At 37.8% G+C, this 20,283-nt stretch overlaps 1 protein-coding gene across 4 annotated transcripts in view; it reads left to right on the forward strand.

Annotated features, from left to right (window-relative positions):
- Positions 1–2,790: 2,790 nt before the first annotated feature.
- The window catches only part of PSPC1 (paraspeckle component 1), a 113,739-nt gene continuing 96,246 nt past the window's right edge, over positions 2,791–20,283 (forward strand). For 2 of the 4 annotated variants that reach the window (XR_004901436.1, XM_036018392.1), the window contains exons 1-2: positions 2,793–3,338; positions 11,618–11,919. Coding sequence is in view for 2 of the 4 variants with exons in the window: in XM_036018392.1 (XP_035874285.1) it covers positions 2,973–3,338; positions 11,618–11,919 (668 nt within the window). In the remaining 2 variants the exon portion in view is untranslated. Of the gene's footprint in view, positions 3,339–11,617; positions 11,920–20,283 lie in introns of all 4 variants that reach the window. The other 2 variants (XR_004901435.1, XM_028531731.2) reach the window with 2 other exon arrangements.

The following is a 20,283-nucleotide window of genomic DNA, read 5'->3' on the forward strand; positions in this document are numbered from 1 at the left end:
AAATGAAACTCAGACAGAGATCTACTATTCAAGTGCTGTTGAATAATCTGAGGTTTGACACTTGCATCTGGTAAAGAAGAGGCTGTTGCCCACTGTAATGAGAAAGGTTTCTGAGGAATGGAATGTCAGGGTAGACATCTGATTAGTGGGGCTTAAGGAGAAATCAAGAGATGAAAGTGAAGAGACAAAGTATAGATGACTCTTCTTTCTTTTGTAAAGAAGTAGTAGCTAAAGGACATGTTATCTAAAGAGTTTTTATTTCTTTTCTTTCCTTTTTTTTAAAAGATGGAAGTTATATCAGCAGTTTGTTTTGCAGCTGGGAATAGTTCAGTACTGATCAAAGAACTGATCATCTGGGAAGGTGATCAGATAAAAGCAATGTACTTGGAAAGAAGATGCTATCCAGCTCTGACTGGGTACCTCAGTTGGTTAGATCATTGTCCTGATACACCAAGGCTGCAGCTTCAGTCCCCAGTTAGAGCACATACAGGAATCAACCAATAAATGCATAAATGGTTGGAACAACAAAATTGATGTTTCTCTCTCGAGCGCCCTCTTTTTTTTCCTATCTCTCTCTGTCAAATCAATAAATTTAAAAATAGATTTTGATTAGAAAAATAAGGATGCTACCCAGTGAGTTGTTATTATAGAAGATCAATGGCAATTCATTCAATGTAACAGGAGGGAAGGCAGTGTATATGGCTACATATGGAGTTAGGTTGGTAGATTTCATGCTTAAAGAATGAGGTACTTTTATTGTGTCTTTTCCTTCAGTGAAATTAATAAAAGTTGGCAATATCAGCTATGAGTGATGTGAGAAGCATTGGTTGGAGGGGAGAAAAAAATGTATGAAATTGTTGCATAGGAAATAAAGAGAAATAACTTGGGGCTGAGGTCCTATCTGATATCTGTGGCCATAAGTTTAAAGAGTCGACAGAAAGTTACTAAAGTGGGAGAAAGAAGGGAATGAAGAAGAGGGGGAGGGGAGAGAGGGAGTTTATGTTGGCATGAGCTTCTTGGATCTGGGATTTTTGTTTAAGGAGCAAAGGATAATGGTGTCCAAGTTTCATGAGATCAAGGAGAGTGTCCAGTGACACATGGGACATAGGAAAAAAACATCCACTTCTAGCGATAGCTGCAGGGGAAGCAGTCTTAAGAGGAAAACCATATTCCAGTTAAAGCAGGAAGGGGAAGACATGTTTAGAGGAGGGATTTTGCTGATGACAGAGAGTTAGTTTCTAAGGACTTTGGAGTGACTGAGCAGGCTGGGAGAAATGGGTAAGTTTGAGGAACTTGCTAAACTGTCTGTAGAGTCTGAGTGATTAGAATTTTGGTAGTAACCAAGGCAGATAGGGATTAGTCCTGTGGTGTTTTTATTTCTTTTGATAATTTATTTTGTTTAAGATATAATTTAAATACTGTAACATTGGCCCTTTTAGTGCCCAGGTTTGAGTTTAGACAAATACACACAGTTGTATAGCCAACACCGTAATCAATATATAGTTCCATTTTTCCAAAAATTTTCCGGTATCCCTGTGTAGTCAACCCCTCCCTGTCTCCCAGCTCCTGGTGACCACTGATTTGTTTTCTGGAGCTACAGCTTTGTCTTTTCTAGAGTGATATATACAGAATATAGCCTTCTGAGTCCCATTGTTGCTATTATCAGTAGTTTATTTTTTTAAATTTTATTTGTTGATTTTTAGAGAGAGAGAGAGAAAGAGAAACATTGATTTGTTGATTCAATTATTGATGCATTCATTGGTGGATTCTTGTGCCTTGACCATGGATGGAACCCACAACCATGGTGTATTGGATAATGCTCTAACCAACTGAGCTGTCTGGCCAGGGCTGTATTAGTAGTAGTATATTTTTTATTGTGTAGTATATTCTATTATGTGACTCTACCACTGTTTATCCATTTACCAGTTGGATATTTGGGTTATTTCAAATTTTTTGCTGATCATGACAAAAACCCCTCAGTTTTGTTTTTTTTTTTGCAGATTAACACAAAAGCCCCTTTAAACATTTGCATATAGATTTTTGTGTGAACACAAGTTTTTACTTCACTTGGCAGTTAGGAGTTGGATTTCTGTTTTAAAGTCATCCTATATGTAACTTTATGAAAAATTGTTGAACTGTTTTGCAATGACTGTGAATTCATTTCTTAACATTCACTGAAGACTTACCATGTACTAGGAGCAGTACTGGACAGCACCGAAGAGTTTATTAGACACTGGTGTGGCTGGCTCTCGTATCGTAAAATATTTGCCTTCAGGCCTTTTACAGAAAACGTTTGTGGACTCTTGTTACAGGGTAGTGCTATAGGAGTTCTGGGGCTGGTTGTGTTACTTTCATAGACACAAGTTATTTTATAGAATTGGAGTGTCTTATTAGGAAATATAATAAAAACCTTGCTCTTGAAACAGGCAAAACGTGTTTCTACTTGTTTCAATTATTGGCAAATACGCTGTTACTAAAAGCCATGCATACAATGTGTAGATTTTCATTTTCCAGTGGTCTTGAATTGGATATTTACCTAGAATATCGTATTTTAATACACTGCTGCGCACATCGCACAATTTTCCCTGTATGTACAACCAAGAATTCCTGTTATTTTAGGGAGTTGGAAAACTACTTGCTTGAGCTAGATGGAATCCTGTAAAGGTAACACTGGTAATACTGCGCGCAGAAGTGTGCTAGCTCAGGTGCGTTGGCGCCAAGGCTGCGCATGCGTGCTGGGGTTAGCATGTGGGCGGGGCTTAAGACCCGCGTCCCTTCCAACTGCGGCTGAAGGCAGCGCCATTTTGAATGTGTAGTGGCTGCGGGCTTGGGGAAGGTCGGGTAGCGCTGCTGGCTTGACCATCTCGTGGTTTTGTTTGGCTTTCTCCTTTTCCAGTACCATCTCCATACGGAGGCACGGAGCCGCAGACATATCTGTAGGGTTGGCTGCGGGCCCGAGGCGAAGCCCTCCGATGATGTTGAGGGGAAACCTGAAGCAAGTCAGAATTGAGAAAAACCCAGCCCGCCTGCGCGCTCTTGAATCGGCGGCAGGGGAGAGTGAGCCGACGGCCGCCATGGCGCTCGTGCTGGCTGGGGAGACCGCGCCACCCACTCCTGCTCCCGCGGAGGAGCGCCCGGACGAGGAGGTGGGCTTCACCATCGATATCAAGAGCTTCCTCAAGCCGGGCGAGAAGACGTACACGCAGCGCTGCCGCCTCTTCGTGGGCAATCTGCCTACTGATATCACAGAGGAGGACTTCAAGCGGCTCTTCGAGCGTTATGGTGAGCCTAGTGAGGTCTTCATCAACCGCGACCGCGGCTTCGGCTTCATCCGCCTGGTGAGTGTGGGGCGGAAGCAGGTCCTCGTCCTCTCCCGGCCGGCAGGTCTCCTGAGGTTACGAGCAGCTTGCGTTGCTGGCGGTTAGTCCTGTCCTGCTGATTGCGGTCACCGATACTGGGAACCAGTGGAGTGGCAACTCCAAGTCCAGGCAAAATGGGTTTGAAAAGAGAATGAATGGGAAAGGAATTGGGAACGGGAACTGAGGCCTTACCGGAAGTTTCATGGGGCACAAAGGCCCACCTAGCAGTCTAACTTATTATAAAATTACCGAAGTCGTCACCTTGGCTTCCACCAGACCTTCAAATATTTAACAGTAAACCCCGTTGTTCTTCACCGTGCCTCGCCTTAGTGCAACCCGCATTTATCCTACATTCCGCAGTGTTGGAACTGTGCTGAATTTATTACCTAGTATAATGTGTCCCCACTAACATTTGGGAAGTTTCCACATTTTGGAATTACATACTATTTTAATACTTACACACTTTAACACTGAATGTTATTTTTTTTGCTCATTTTTAATTTAAATCTTAGTTATTCAATGGGATACACAGTATGTGCCTCCTCTATATATTTTCTAGAGTCTGAACGGTGAGGGTTTACATTAAGGACACAGTATCATCTCCTTTCTGTTCCTAAGTGCTTTCTGGTGATATTCCATCAGTGTCAGTTTTATAGCACTGTTGTAATTCATATTTAGATGCTGAATCCTCCCCCCCCCCCCCATATCTTTCTTGGAGGGAGGCTTTTTACCCAAGTATATATGTGTGTTGTCTTGTTTGACCCTCAGATTTACTGTCAACGGTAGTTTGGGGAAGCTTTCCTATTGGAACTTCAGCTTTACTTTATTTATATTTTTAAAGATTTTATTTATATTTAGAGAGAGGGGAAGGGAGGGAGAAAGAAAGGGAGAAAAACATCAGTGTGTGGTTGCCTCTTGCAACCCCAATGGGGATCTGGCCTGCAACCAGGCCTGTGCCCTGACTGGGAATTGTCCCAGCAACCCTTTGGTTCACAGGCCGGCACTCAATCCACTGAGCCACACCAGCCAGGCCGGAACTTTAGCTTTTACTACTGTGTTCTCTCAGTGAGTGGTGAAGACAAATTTTAATATGAAGATAAAATTGATTGCGATTAAATGGCACTACTTTCTGGGAGGACATTTGAACGTCCTAAACGGCCTTAAGAGAAGGGGAAATCTTAATAGGGTATTAATGAGATGTGGAAATTTTCTTAACTGTGTATTTTCAACATAAATTAATGCACTTAATTATGTTTTTTAAAAAATAAATTACTTTTTATTGTTGTTCAAGTATAGTTTTCTGCCTTATCCCTCCCCCCTCCCCCCAAGCTCCCCCCTCCTTCCCTCCATTATGTTTTGGGACATCAGAGAAGCAGCCTGTCACTTGGTAAAAGTTGTTTTTAATATATATGTGTTCAGAAGTTTTCTTAAAATAAAGGCGTGTGTTAAGAAGTTTTCTTAAAATAAAGGAAGTTAGGTTTCTACAATAAATATTACTGACAACTTTTATTAAACTTTTCCGAAAGGATGGTATTTAACATTTTCGACATCTTTAGCCTCTAGCATCATCTTAGTCTATGCTGAAGTCGACATTCTGGAAGAATGGTAGGGCTGCATTTCTCTCTTTTGGAAGTCCTTACACTTAAACATTTTATTGACATGGAGAAATCTTTTTCTTATCTTTAATAATCCTTTATAAAAGCTGTGCAACAGAACTGTCTGCAATGATAGGAATGCTGTGTATGTGTGCTGGTGTGCTGTGTAATATAGTAGCCCCTAGACATGTGATTGTTGACTAAAATAAGGCCGTTGTGACTGAGGGGTTGAATTTTAGATTTTATTTATTTAATACTTTATTTATTTTTCTTTATTATATATTTTCTACATTTTTTAAGTTGTTTACTTACTTTTGAAGAAAGAGGAAGGGAGGGAGAAGGGAGGGAGAGAAAGCTCAGTGTGAGAGAAAATATTGATTAATTGCTTTTTGTATGCTCCCCTGACTTAGACTGAACCCACAGCCAGGCAGGTGCTCTGACATGGAGTCCAGTGACCTTTCGCTTCATGGAGTTACACCCAATTACTTGAGCCACACCAGTTAGGGCTAAATTTTATATATTCTTAAATAGACACATGTGGCCAGTGGCTACTACATTGGATAGGAGAGCTCATTGCTTTCTTTTCTTAAAAAAAAAAAAAAATCCATGGGATTATGAAATGGGGAGGTGAGAAGGGTTGCTGTAGTCTTGTGCCTTTTGCATATGCTCCTCCAAACCTATGACCCTAAGTTTTTGTGTAAGAATATTAAAAATTTGTCAGCTGGAAATTACAATTTGGTGTACAAAATTTGACTCTTTGGACTAATTTTATTATTTAACCTGAGCTCTATGCTGCATAGGTAAATGTAAAAAGTTTATGTATATTTGAGCTATTATGTATTTTTTTCTGTTTAGGACAATTATAGAGTATATGCCTGATTTGAATGTAAGTAATGGCATAGTGGCTGTAGTGTGTGTATAGGGGTGGTGTAGTAGCTCTAAAATAGTGATAGTTTTATCTGATTTGTGTTTTTAGACATACTTTTTATGCCCTGGCTGCTGTGGCTCTGAATCGAGTGCTGGCCTATGAACCAAAGGGTAGCTGGTTCGATTTCTAGTCAGGGCACATGCCTGGGTTTGCAGGCCAGGTCCCCAGTAGGGGGCGTGGGAGAGGCAACCACACATTGATGTTTCTCTCCCTTTCTTTCTACCTTCCCCTCTCTCTAAAAATAAATGAAATCTTTACAAAAAAGAATACTTTTTACTCATTTAGTAATTTTAAATGCAAATACATTTTCTAGAATGGTAGTTGTAGTTTGCAGTTAATTGATGAGGTCAGACATGTTTTTCAGGTGGTATAGGGTCAGCATATTACAGGTATGTAATGGTAGGGAAAATAATTAAAATGTATTTATTGATTTATGATAGAGAGGGAGGGAGGGAAAGAAGGAAAGAAACATCAGTTTGTTCCATTTATTTATGCATTCATTGGTTGCTACTTGTTTGTTCCGAGACAGAACAAACCTGCAACCTTGGTGTATTGTGATGATGGTCTAACCAACTGAACTACCTAGACAGGGCAGGGAAAAGAATTTAGGTGGCACTTCCTTGTGGTGACGTCCTAATCCATAGTGTTGAGGCTGTGGTACATTGGGGATGAAATAGACTGTATTTGTATTTTAGACACATTTTTCTGGAATTTTAGACCCAACAGGTTCTTTTTATGTTTTGACTGGTTACTGCCAATTTAGATCGGATACATTAACTCAAAAGTTGTAGTGCATTTTAAAGGTAGTGTAATGTAGTTAAAGATGGTATTTTATCTGGACTTGGTTTCTGCTTTTATTACCCCATCTCCTACTTTTATCTTTAGTAATCTAGATTTCTGGAGCCGTGATTCACAGAACTGTTGGCCCTGTCCAACTGCTTCAGATTTCTTCCTAGTGTAAGCAGAAGGCCACTTAATTTATTTCTCCTACTGTTCATGCTAGCAATGCTTACCTTATACTGTCTCAAAAATTGTCTCACTTCAACAATCAGTTAACTGGAAATTTGTTAGAAATGCAAATTTTAGGGTCCCTTTGTAGATCTACTGAGTCAAAATTTTGGGATTGGGATCCAGCAATTTCTGGTATTATTCTGATGGTAAAGTTTGAGAACCATTTTTCTAGTTAAAGAATTAGAAGTCATCTGGATTTACTTGTACTTATTTATAGGGGACTTAACCACCTCCCCTTGTGCTTTACATTTTTTAAAAAAGGTTTTATTTATTTATTTTCAGAGAGAAGGAAAGCAGGGGGAAAGAGAGGGAGAGAAACCTTGGTTAGTTTGCATGTCCCCAAGGTAGCATTGGTGGGTTGCCGCTTGCATGCCCCCAGCCTTAGACCTGAAAACCAGTGATCTTTCAGACTACAGGGTGGTGCCCAATCCACTGAGCCACACCAGCTGGGGCTTAGTTTTAGTTGTGAAATAATGTATGCTTTTAACAGAATGTTCAATATTCATTAGAGAAGACAATACAAAAGGTACTTAGTGGGCGTGTTCAGCATATGATTTCAAGTCATGTTTTATTTCAGGGAAGCTCTCTTGATTACAGTTTACCCTAGTGAAAGAAAGACCTTCCCTTTTCTAATGCACTTACTAAACATGATCACTGTTAACCTTTGTATATTTTTTCCATAAAAATAAAGCCATACTATGTACATCGTATTGTGATTTGAGTTTTTCATTATTATATCTTTGACATCTTTTTGTTTTACTAGTTTTTTTTTTTAAGATTGTATTTCTTTTAGATGGGGCAGGGGTCGAAGGGAGGGAGAAAAAGGGAAACATTAATGTGTGGTTGCCTCTCATGTGCCCCCTGCTGGGGACCTGACCTGGCCAGCAACCCAGGCCTGTGCCCTGACTGGGAATGGAACTAGTGACCCTTTGTTTCTCAGGCGGTGCTCAAGCCAGTGAGCCACACCAGCCAGGTCATCATTAGATTGTTTTTAATGACAATATTTCACAGTACAAACATACTGCAAGTTATTTCATCAACTTTCTATTGATCAGTTTAAAGGCTGTTTCCATTTTGCATCAGTAGATTTCCTTACAGTTATTAGTACTCTTGCAGTGGGGAATTTTAACCACTAATAAATAGTGAGAGAAAAGATCATGTGCTTTGGAAAGAGCTTTCAGAAGGGGTCTTGTGATAATCATTAGACCCTAGTTCAGGAATGTCCAACCTTTTGGTGTCTCTGGGCCACACTGGAAGAAGAATTGTTGTCTTGGGCCACACATCAAACACACAAACACTGATGAGCAATAAAAAGGTCTGTGCATAATTTCCGTGATATCTGTCACCACAGATAAGCAAAAGAGTAACCCTAATTATGCAGTAGCATAATTAGATGAAAAGGATGATCTTTTAAAATCATTGAGCACCTGACTGATGTGGCCCAGTGGGTTAGGCCTAAAATTGTTGAGCAGGTCCCAAGTTTGCAATCACTAATATGGAAAATGTATATTTCAAAGTAATAAAAGTAAGTAGTGTGTTAAGTAAATTTATGATTTTGTGTTGGGCTGCATGCATAGCCTTTGTGGGCTGTGGATTGGACACCCCCTGCCCTGGTTTAAGCAGTCTCTGTCTTGGGTAGTCACTTAGTTTCTTGTTTTTATTTTATTTTTTTCTATTGCTTTCAGTTAAGAACCTGTAGATTTACTTTTTATTTAGAGTGATGCAGGGACACCAGCTGGAAGGTGGGATCTATGGTATATTAGTGGAGATTGTGATTTGTGTATAGGTTCAAGTCAGCATTTGCAGTGTGTGAAACAACTTACTTTGTAAGACTGCTGGCAAGGATGATGAAAGAAAATATACGTGTGTGTGTGTGTGTGTGTGTGTGTTGTGTGTGTGTCGTAATGAATGGCTGGCATATAGTAACTACTTGGTTACATATATTTTTAATTGATTAAAAATACACATTTAGAGTGGTGGTTTGCAAATAAGGTAATTTTGCTTCCCATGGGATATTTGATAGTGTCAAGAGACATATTTGGTTGTTAAAATTGGGGTTTGGTTCTACCAACATACACATCCTACAATGCACAGGACAGCGCCCACACAAGGATTATCTTGCCCATGATTTCAGTGGTAAAAAACCCTGATGTAAAACCATTTAAAATCATGAACAATATAAACTTTAAAAAAAAAAAGATTATGATGCTGAAAATTCCTGACAGTATAAACACATTTCTTGGGCCAAAAAGTATTAAAAATTGAACTCATTTCTAACAGTAAAAAGTTACTTGATTTAACAAAAATTGAGTTCCTTGCTTCCCCTGGGGAAAAAAAGGGCATTGTTTATGTATTTGAATCTGACAATGTGATTTCTGCTAGAAACACTCTACAGTTTTACCATGTCCTCACTAAGCTCTCTATCCTCCTGTCCCCAAACATTTTGTTGTAAAAGATTTGAGGCAGATCATATATGTGTATATATGCATAACTTACCACCTTGATTCTACAGTTAAATGGTGTTGTATATATTTTTTCACATATCTGTTCATCTCTCCATCATTCATCAATTTATGACTCTTAAACAAAAACTCCCCCATGCTTATTACCTAAAGTCTAGTATTATTTCTTGAGGTACTTGAAATCTGTATTCAGTGAAATCTTCAACTTTTAAGTGTGTCATTTGGTGATTGTAGACAATTACATCAGTCTGTTTAACTCAAACTCTTACAAGGTACAGAACATTATTATCATCCCATGAAATTTCCTCATGTCCCTTCCCATTCCCAATTAATTATACTTGATGGCATTTTAGTTCAAGACTCCATTCCTAAAATCTTCCTTTCAGTTGTTGGATTATTACATATTGGGTACATAGTACCTATTCCTTGTTGGATACTCATTAAATATTTGTCTGGGCTACCACTATTAAGAGTAAAAAACAGTGGCCATTTTGAATATCTGTAAAAAGGTTAGATTCATTTTTCTTTGTAATATTTTGTAGGTAGATTTTTGTGTAAGTGCAGTATTTTAAAGCTGTATGAACATTTTAGGGATTGAGGAAAGAGCTTTTGTGATTTTAAGGCTTTTTTCATAAGATTTTTCATAAGATAATACATATTTGTATTCTTAAGAATGTATGCAAAGCCTCCTTTAAGTCTCCGGACAGTTCTTACAACACAAAGAAAACCACTATATCTGTGCTACTATATTTAGCAGTTTGTTGTTTATTGTTTTAGATATCTATATTCTATACCAGCTTTGAATTCAAGAAGAAACATCTCTTGGGGTTTCATCAGTGAACAAAATTCTAGTTTATATAAGTTCATGTGCATTTATTCCTGTATGAAATGGAGAGAACTCTTATAGTTCCTCTGTGTGTGTGTGTGTGTGTGTGTGTGTGCACACTTCTCAAGTGTAATTGTGAGAAATAGGTAGCCCATGAAAGTATTTCTGGAGAAGTGATTAACAGTACCTCTTAGTAGTTTTCACAGATAGCATAAAAGAGAAATGGAAATAAAAAGGAAAAGATGATTTTCTGACATTGGAGAGGTGATATATTTTATTAAGATATAAATAACCCTGGCCAGTTAGGGCAGTTGGTTAGAGCCTTGTCCCAATACAACCACGTTGCAAATTTGATCCCTTATCAGGGCACATACAAGAATGAACCAATGAATGTGTCAGTAAGTGGAACAACTATTCCTTGTTTTTCTTTCTCTTTCTCCCTCTCCCTCCCATTCCTCTCTTCTCTCTCTAAAGTCAATTAAAAACAAGATAAATATTAAAAACTTAGAGTGCATAGAAAATTTTGTTTTCAACAAGTTTCTAGTAACTGGTACTTGGTCTTGAAAAATAGGTATTTAAGTTTTTGATTTAATCTTTATTGTATTTTCCCCATGACTATTTAGTCTCTTTATACCTACCGCCTTCCCCCTATGTATTTCTTTGGATATATGTAGGAGATTTTTAAAAAAGATTTTGTTTGAATATTTAATAGTTTGTAATTTGTTTATGAGCAGATAATCTTTTAAGTGATGGCTTTTTAAAAATCCTTACGAGAGAGAAAGAGAGAGAAGAGAGTGTGTGTGTGTGTGTGTGTGTGTGTGTGTTTTAAAGATTTTATTTATTTTTAGACAGAGGGAGGGAGGGAGGAATAGAGGGAGAGAAACATCAGGGTGTGGTTGCCTCTTGTGCGCCCTTCACTGGGGACTTGACCTGCATCTCAGGCATGTGCCCTGACTGGGAATCTAACCCATGACCCTTTGGTTTGCAAGCTGGCGCTCAGTCCACTGTGCCACACCAGCCAGAGGTTTTTTTTTTTTTTTTTTTTTAATTGATTTTAGAGAGAGAGAAACATCAATCAATTGCCTCCCATAGGAAACCTGACAGGGCTCAGAACCTGCAGCCTAGTTTTTTGCTTGGATTTAGGATTGAACCTGCAATCCGGTGCATTGGCCAGAGCTCCAACCAACTGAGCCACCTGGCCAGGGCAAAGTGATGGCTTTTAATAGGACATTGGGGTTGGGACCTTGTACTTAGGATGTTTAAAATTATATCAAATAATGCATAAGTGCATGTTATACCAAGATTGAAAGACACAAAAACAAATTGATTCTATTACAAGTTACCTAGCTGACTAGCTAGTCTCCCTAGAAACAAACTGCTATTTCTAATTTTTCTGTTTCTGTCATCTTTAAAAGTAATTTTTTCCTCCTAAAAAGGAATCCAGAACGCTGGCTGAAATTGCAAAAGCAGAGCTTGATGGCACCATTTTGAAGAGCAGACCTCTCCGGATTCGTTTTGCTACACATGGAGCAGCCCTAACTGTCAAGAACCTTTCTCCAGTTGTTTCCAATGAGCTGCTAGAGCAAGCATTTTCCCAGTTTGGTCCAGTAGAGAAAGCCGTCGTGGTTGTGGATGATCGCGGTAGAGCTACAGGAAAAGGTTTTGTAGAATTTGCAGCAAAACCTCCTGCACGAAAGGCTCTGGAAAGATGTGGTGATGGGGCGTTCTTGCTAACAACGTAAGTTGTAAACATTTTGTCATTTTTCTAGGCAGTGACGTACTGGTTTTTCTCTGTTCTGAACTTCTGTCTTTCCTTGTAGTTCATACTGTCTTGGCATATGGTAAGTAGATGTTGAGTAAATACTCAGTGAATATAAATAAGGAATTTGTGTCTACCTCTAGGAATCAGGGTCATACTTTCTTCCAGCAGGAGTTTGTTGATTCATACTTGTATCTCAGGAATGTTTCATATTATGATTTTCATTTAACTTACCGAACTTCTATTATATGCAAAGCAAAGTTTTATACAGAAATACAGGAGATATTGTGGGTTAAATTACTGACCATTACAGTAAAACAAATGTGATGATAAAGCAAGTCACATGAAATATATTGGTTTTCTAGTGCATGTAAAAATTAAGTTTACACTATATTGTAGCCTATTATGTGTACAGTAGCATTATGTCTAGAAAATATACATACTCTAATTAAAAAATACTTTCTTGCTAAAAAAGCAAATGCTATTGGAGAAATGGTGCTGATATATTAACCAATATAGGGTTGTTACCAGCTTTTAATTTGTAAAAAATACAGTATCTATCAGGTACAATAAAAGAAGGTATGACTAAGTAGTGAATAAATGATATTTTAATTAACTTTATTGATGTTTAGTTTACATATATATTTTTAAAGGATTTATTTATTTTTAGAGAGAGGGGAAGGGAGGGAGAAAGAGAGGGAGAGAAACATCAATGTGTGGTTGCCTCAGGTGGCCTACACTGGAGACCTGGCTCACAACCCAGGCATGTGCCCTGTCTGGGAATGGAACCAGCAACCCTTTGGTTCACAGCCTGTACTCAGTCCACTGAGCTACACCAGCCAGGGTGATAATTTACATATATTAAAATGCACCCAATTTTAAATCAGTGAGTTTTAACAGATGTATGTATATTCATACAACTTATGACCACAATTACGATGAAGAATATTTCCATCATCCAATAAAAGTTCCTTTGTGTCATTTTGTTTATTCCCCACTCCTTATCTGTATCCTAGGCAGCTATTGATTTTTCTGTTGCTATAAATCAGTTTTGTCTTTTTCAGTATTTTATTTTATTTTTAAAAAGATTTAAAAAAAAAATTAAAATTAAAAAAAAAAGACTTTTAAAAGTTTTTAATGTTTATTTTTAGAAGGGGAGGGAGGGAGAGATACATTGATGTGCGAAACACACATCGATTGATTGCCTTTTGCACACTCCTAACCCAGGCATGTGCCATGACTAGGAATTGAACCAGCAACCTTTGGGTTTATAGGCTGGCACTCAGTCCACTGAGCTATACCAGCCAGGGCATGTATTTTCTAACATTTTATATAAATGAAATCATATAGTATTTACTCTTTTGTGTCTGACTTATTTTGCTTAGCATGTCATTCTATTCATATTTTCCTTAAAAAGATTTTTAATTTTGATTTTAGAGAGGGGGAAGGGAGAGAAGGGAAGGGAAGGAGAAAGAAAGGGAGAGAAACATTGATGTTGCAACTCAAGACATGTATGCCCTGACTGGATATTGAGCTGGTGACCTTTTATTCATGAGCCAATGCCCAATCAATGGAGCAACACTGCCTGGACTCAGTTTTGTTCCTTTTTATGGCTGAGTTGTATTCCATTGTCGATCATAACCACAGTTTGTCCAGTGACCTTTGGGTAGACGTCTGAGTTGATTCCAGCTATTGACTGTTAAGTAGAAGTCTTCCTGTGAACATTATACTTTTGTGTGTCTTGAATAATAATTTATGAGTAAATGGTTGTATATTCAAGTTTATAAGAAACTGCCTAGCTCTTTCAAAATGCTTATACCATTTAACACTCCCACCAGCACTGAATGAGAAAGTTCTAGTTGTTCCATGTCCTTACCAACACTTGAGAGTCTTCATCTTTGTGTGTGTGTGTGTGTGTGTGTGTGACAAAGGAGTCTTTATCTTTTACATATTCTGAGTATAGGTGTGTCTATTGTGGTTTAAATTTTATATCCCTACGCTGGCTGGGAGGCTCTATTGGTTGGAGCATTATCCTGTGTAAAGTTTGCGGGTTTGGTCCCTGGTCAGGGCACATACCTAGATTGCAGGTTTGATTCCTAGTCGGGTTATATACAGAGGCAACCGATCAATGTTTCCCTCTCACATCAGTGTCTGTTTATCTTTCTCCCTCTCCCTCCCTTCTTTCCTTTTTCCCTGCCCCTCTTTCTCTGAAATCCATAAACACCCTTAGGTGAGGGTTAAAAAAAAAAGCTATGTTAAACAAATTTTATATTCCTAGCAACTAATAATGAACATCTCTTTTCATGTGCTTTTTAGCTATTTTTATATTTTTTGTAAAGCACATTGACAATTTTTGCCTATTTTTTCATTGGGTGGTTTGTCTTAATGCCTTAACAAATAATGGGTACAGGTGTATATTATGACTATTTCTCCTAGCCTGTGGCTTTTTAATTTTCTTTATTAGCATACTATAAAGAAGAGAAGTTTTTATGTTTTGTGAAGTCTAATATCAATGTTTCTGTTTCATGATTTGTGCCTTTTTGTATCCTTGTATGAAATCATTGCCATTCCTAACATAGTAAAGCATTTCTCATGTTTAGTTGAGAATTTTTTTTTAAAAGCTTTTGCACAGCAAAGGAAACATTAACAAATTTTTTTTAAATTTTTATTTTATTTTATTTATTTATTTTTAGAGAGGGAAGGGTGGGAGATAGAGAGAGAGAGAGAGAGAAACATCAATGTGCGGTTGCTGGGGGTTATGGCCTGCAACCCAGGAATGTACCCTGGCTGGGAATCGAACCTGGGACACTTTGGTTCCCAGCCCGCACTCAATCCACTGAGCTACGCCAGCCAGGGCGAGAAATTTTTTAAAAATTGTTTTTATTGATTCTAGAGAGAGGATAAGGGAGGGAGAAAGAGAGGGACAGAGACATTGATATGAGAGAGAAACATTGATAAGTTGCCTGTTGCACGTGTCCCAACTGGGGATTGATTCCATGCATGTGCCCTGACCCAGAATTGAATCGGCAACCTTTGTAGGATGATGCCCAACCAACTGAGCTACAGTGGCCAGGGTTCTTGAGAAATTTTATGGCTTTTTAATTTATCCCTATGATCCCATTTTGAGTATGATATAAGGTAACAATTCAGTTTTTTTTTCATACAGGTATCCCAGTTGTTTTAATACCATTAATTGAAAAAAATCCTCCTTTGTTACTTTTTATCTTTATCAAACATCTGGGGAAAACATCTGCACTGTTTCCTGTTTCATTGATCAGTATATTTTTATACCTGTATTGTACTTTATTTCTTTAGCCTAAACTTTGAAATCGGATGGTATCATCCCACTTCATTATTTTTTTCAAATTGTTCTGGTTATTTTTAATTTTTTTAAAGGTTTTGTTTCTTTGTAGAGAGAGGGGAAGGGAGGGAGGGAGGGAAATACTTTGGTTTGCAGGCCAGTGCTCAATCCACTGAGCCACACCAGCCAATGGCAAACCTTACTGATTTTAAAATTACTCTCCCTGGCTGATATGGCTCAGTGGATTGAGCTTTGGCCTGAGAACAAAAAGGTTGCCAGTTGGATCCCTGTAAGGGTATGTGCCTGGGTTACACACCAGGTCCCCAGTTGGGGGGCATGCAAAAGGCAACAGAATGTTTCTCACATTGATGTTTCTTTACCTCTCTTTCTCCCTCCCTTTTTCTCTAAAAAAAATAAATAAAATCATTAAAAATAAATAAAATCAGTTTGTCATTAAAAAAAACGTGCCACTGGGCTTTTGATTGGAATTGCATTGGGTTTGTAGCTCATTTGGGAAAAACTGACATCTTCACAATATTGACTTTTATAAATCCATGAACATGGGACATTCATTTACTTAAAAACAATATGTAATTAAAATAGTCATTAGACCTGTTGCCAAGGTAACATGTGTTTCCTTTCATTTTGCCCATGAAGAAGTTTTTGATGTTCATCCTTAGTCTTTGACTGGATTTGGTATGAAAGCTTTTTATTTGATTTTTGCATTGATTCCTTTTATCTCTGAAACAGCACCCACCTCTGGCACTTACTTTGTTATTGGTTGGGATCATTCAACTGTTTTAGGGCTTAGGGAATTTAGATATAAAGACAATTTTGTAAAAAAAAAATTGCTTCTTGGCCTACGTGCTTAGTTGGTGATTTGTAGGACATTTTTCAATTTGTTTCAGACAGTTAAGCATTTGTGCCATGTCTGCTGTTTTACATCCCTGCCACGTTGTTTTCTTTGAGTCTTTGGTTTTGTTTCCTTTGCTTAGAGAATTTTCTCCAAATCATGACAGGTCTTGCTCTCTCCTATTTGTTTTATATTTTGCTAAGATGTTATTTCCTCAGAGAAGCTGACTGTTTTATATTGAACCAACCATTCCTTCTATGATCAGTGGCGCTTTACTTTCCAATTTATTTTTCTTAGAGCACTTACTGTTTTAATTGTATGTCTTTCTCTGCAGTAGAATGTAAGCTCCACAAGGCCAGGGCCTCGGTTTAGTTCAACACTGTAATCCCAGCACCTGTATTCTTTTATTTTTTAAGATTGTATTTATTTTAAAGAGAAAAGAAGGGAGGGAGGGAGAAAGAGAAGGAGAGAAACAGCAATTGCTTGCCTCTTGTAGGCCCCCAACCGAGGACCTGGCCTGTTACCCAGGCATGTGATGTGCCCTAACCAGGAATCAAACCAGTGACTGATGTCCACCCAACTGAGCCATATAAGTCATGGCTCAGCACCTATATTCTAGTAATTCCTGGCCACATAGTAAGCTTATAATAATTATTTAATGAATGAATAAGGGAAAGATTGAAAACAATAGGCAAGGTGTGTAATATATTTTTTTCCACTTCTACTTTGGTTAATTGGTGTTTTTTAAAGTTATAGCTAGGTATTAATTAATATGTAACTGTTTCTTACAGGTAGCTTTTAGAATTATTTAAAAACAATTTAAATATATATTTATTGATTTGAGAGAGAGAGAGAGACTGATTTGTTATTCCATTCATTCTTGCATTCATTGATTGATTCCTGTATGTGCCCTGACTGGGATTGAACCTGCAACCCTGGAGTGTCAGGACAGCTCTCCAACTGACTGAGCTACCTGGCCATGGCCAAAAACAATTTTAATGGAATAGGGAAGGTGTTGAATATATATTTTTAATATGTTATTTATTTATTTAAAGAGAGGGATGGTAGGGAGAAAGAGAGGGAGAGAAACGTTACTTGTTCCCTTCTTGCATGTGCCCCAGCCAGGGACCATGTCTGCAACCCAGGCATGTGCTCTAACTGGGAATCAAACTGGTGACCTTCTGTTTTGCAGGAGGAAGCCCAACCAACTGAGCCATGTGGCCAGGGCGGTGTTGAATATTTTGTTATCTGTCACATATTTCATAATCATGATCTCAGATTTCCACAACACTGGTTATTTGCTCCATGAGTCAGGTGTAAAAATTGGCCCAGAGATGTTAAGGAATTTGCTTAATATTGCATAGCTAGTAAATGGTGACATTTAGTTGGAAGCTAAATCCTTTTTATGTTGTGGTACAGGTGGAGTGGTTTATTCCTTCTGTAGAGTCTATGCTCAGGGACTTTGTTAATAAAACTTTCTCATGGAGCTCAGGTTGTTCTTTTCCTTGCTGTTTGATTAGTGGGTCTCAGCTGAAATGTCACTTCATGGAAAGGAGTTCCTGACTGACTTATCTAAAGTGGGCTTCTTCCTCTGTTATTCTTTCTGATGTTTCTTAAAATAATCATTTTATTTACTTTTTTTTTTTTTGTCTCAGAAGATTTCAGGGATTATTTTGTTTACTCTTGTATTCTTGGCCCCAAATACAATGTTTATACTTATTAAGTAATCAGATACTTATTGATTGACTGACTGAACCTCAGGAGATCTGTGATAATTCAAGTGATTTATAGGTTTGGTATCATAGGGATTTAGTTTCCAAATGTAGATGTTGTGTAATCAAAATTTCTATTTAAAACTCCTTTAAATTGTCATAAAATACTGCATATTACACATGGATTATACACTTGTACAGTATATATAATTATTAACATATTGCAAAAGTATGTGTAAATTATGTACTAATGCAGTTTTGAAATTACAGGAGGTGGAAAAATGGAGGGGTTAAGAACTTTTATCTCTGATGATAATGGTGCATCCACATTGTTAAGCATTAGAATTACAACTAGACCATTAGAGGTGTTCGTGCCCTAGATCTGCACAGGCATGGTAGGTGCTCAGTAGTCCAGTTTTTCTTGCTCTAGCTTTTTTTTGTTTTTAAAGATATTGCAGGTCAAGTCAAATGAAAATACAGGGTGGGGCAAAAGTAGGTTTATAGTTGTGCATATGGAAAATATGATAATTAAAAAATAACGAGAATTGTGTTATCAAGTACTCATCTGAAGACCTGTTTTTTTTTTTTTTTTTTTTAATGATTTTAAAGAGAGAGAAAGGGGCAGGGGAGAGAAATAGAAACATTGATCAGTTGTCTCTGTACACACCCCAACTGGGGCTTAGACTCACAGCCTAGGTATGAGTCCTGACAGGGAATTGAACTGGCAACCTTCTGATGTACAGGATGACACTTCAACTAAATGAGCCACCCAACTAGGGATCTTTCTTTCTTTTTAAGAAAGATTTTACTTATTTATTTTTAGAGAGAGGGGAAGGGAGGGAGATAGGGAGAGAAACATCAATGTGTGGTTGCCTCTTGCGTGTCCCCTACTGGGGACCTGGCCTGCAACCCAGGCACGTGCCCTGGCTGGCAACCAAATCAGCAACCCTTTGCTTTGTAGTCCAGTGCTCAGTTCACTGAGCCACACCAGTCAGGGATCTCTCTCTCTCTCTTTTTTTTTTTAATTTATTACATTGGTAAAGATATAAAAATATAAGTGAATGTGAGGACACAGGGAGAAGAGCCCAGGTCTTAGAGACCAGTGTTGCTGACTTGATTTTGGACTTCTAGACTCCAGAGTTGTGATAAAGTAAATTTCTGTTAATTTAATAAAAAAAAGTTAAATAAATAAAATACCCAGTGAATGAAGTGAAGCCAGATGAGTGTTTTTATAACTCTTGTAAGAGAAATTGGTCATTTTGTTTTTGGGAGGGATTTGGGTACTAGGTATAAAAACCTTAAGATTATTTGACTCTCTGATATCATAGAGGTATTCTTGAAGTAAATATTTTAACTGAAAGGATTGGCATATTGTATCTGGTTTATCACTATTTCTAATAATAAAATATTGGAAAAATCTGAATTTCTTCATAGAGAATTGGTTAAGCTGATACTACAGTGGATTAGTGGGTAGTTAATTTTTATAAGAATATTTTATGATACCAGAAAATGTAACACTCATGAAAATAAATTTTTAAAGGTAGGATATGCCATAGAGTACTAGTTGCCAGAGACTCGGGAAAGAGAATGGGGAGTTGGTGGTTAATGATTTTGGCATTTTTTTTAGGATGATGAAAATGTTTTGGTCTTGGCCGGGTATTTCAGTTGGCTTTGTCCAGATATGAAGGTTGCAGGCTTGATCCCCAGTCAGGGCACATACAAGAATCAACCTGAATATATAAATACATGAAACAACAGGTTGATATTTCTCTCTCTCCCTCTGCCTCTCTCTGGGATCAACTAAAAAATATTTTGTGATTACACTGGTTGTACATACTAAAAACCACTGAAATGTATACTTTAAAAGGGTACTTTTTTGGTGTGTGAATTGTATCAATAAAAATGCAAACAAAACTAAAATTATGCACCACATTTGTTTATGGCAGAGCATTTAGCTATAAGTGTTCTAAAACTTTTTTAAAAGACATTTATTTAGCAAATAAAAAAAGGACGCAAAACCAGAGGTATGCTGCGATCCAAATTTGTGTTAATAAACTGATTGTAAATAAAAACAAGAATATGTCAGAAGTTGTATTTGATTTGTGTACTTTTAGGTGTATTGGGGATGAAACAGGTTCCAAGATCACCTTAAGGTTTGATAGTTCCATAGAAGGACTCAGGCCTCAGCATATATAGTTTCCCAACTAAGATTTGTTACAGTGAAAGAATACAGAGCACATTCAGCACAGGAAAAATGCATGTGGGATGAAGTCTGGAGGATACCAGGTGTAAGCTTCCTGTAGTCTAGTCGCATGGGACAGGCCTGCCTCCTACAGCAACTAGTTGAGAGAACAAAAACAAAATGTTAAAACTACTAAAAGAAGTTCATCTACCCCAAGGGGATTTGGGGTAGAGGGTAAATTGTCAGTTTTGGAGTTTCCTTGGGAAAATGGTAAACAAAGGGGTTTTTAAATCAT

Source organism: Phyllostomus discolor, chromosome 2, assembly GCF_004126475.2.
Source record: "Phyllostomus discolor isolate MPI-MPIP mPhyDis1 chromosome 2, mPhyDis1.pri.v3, whole genome shotgun sequence".
NCBI classification, from domain to species: Eukaryota; Metazoa; Chordata; class Mammalia; order Chiroptera; family Phyllostomidae; genus Phyllostomus; species Phyllostomus discolor.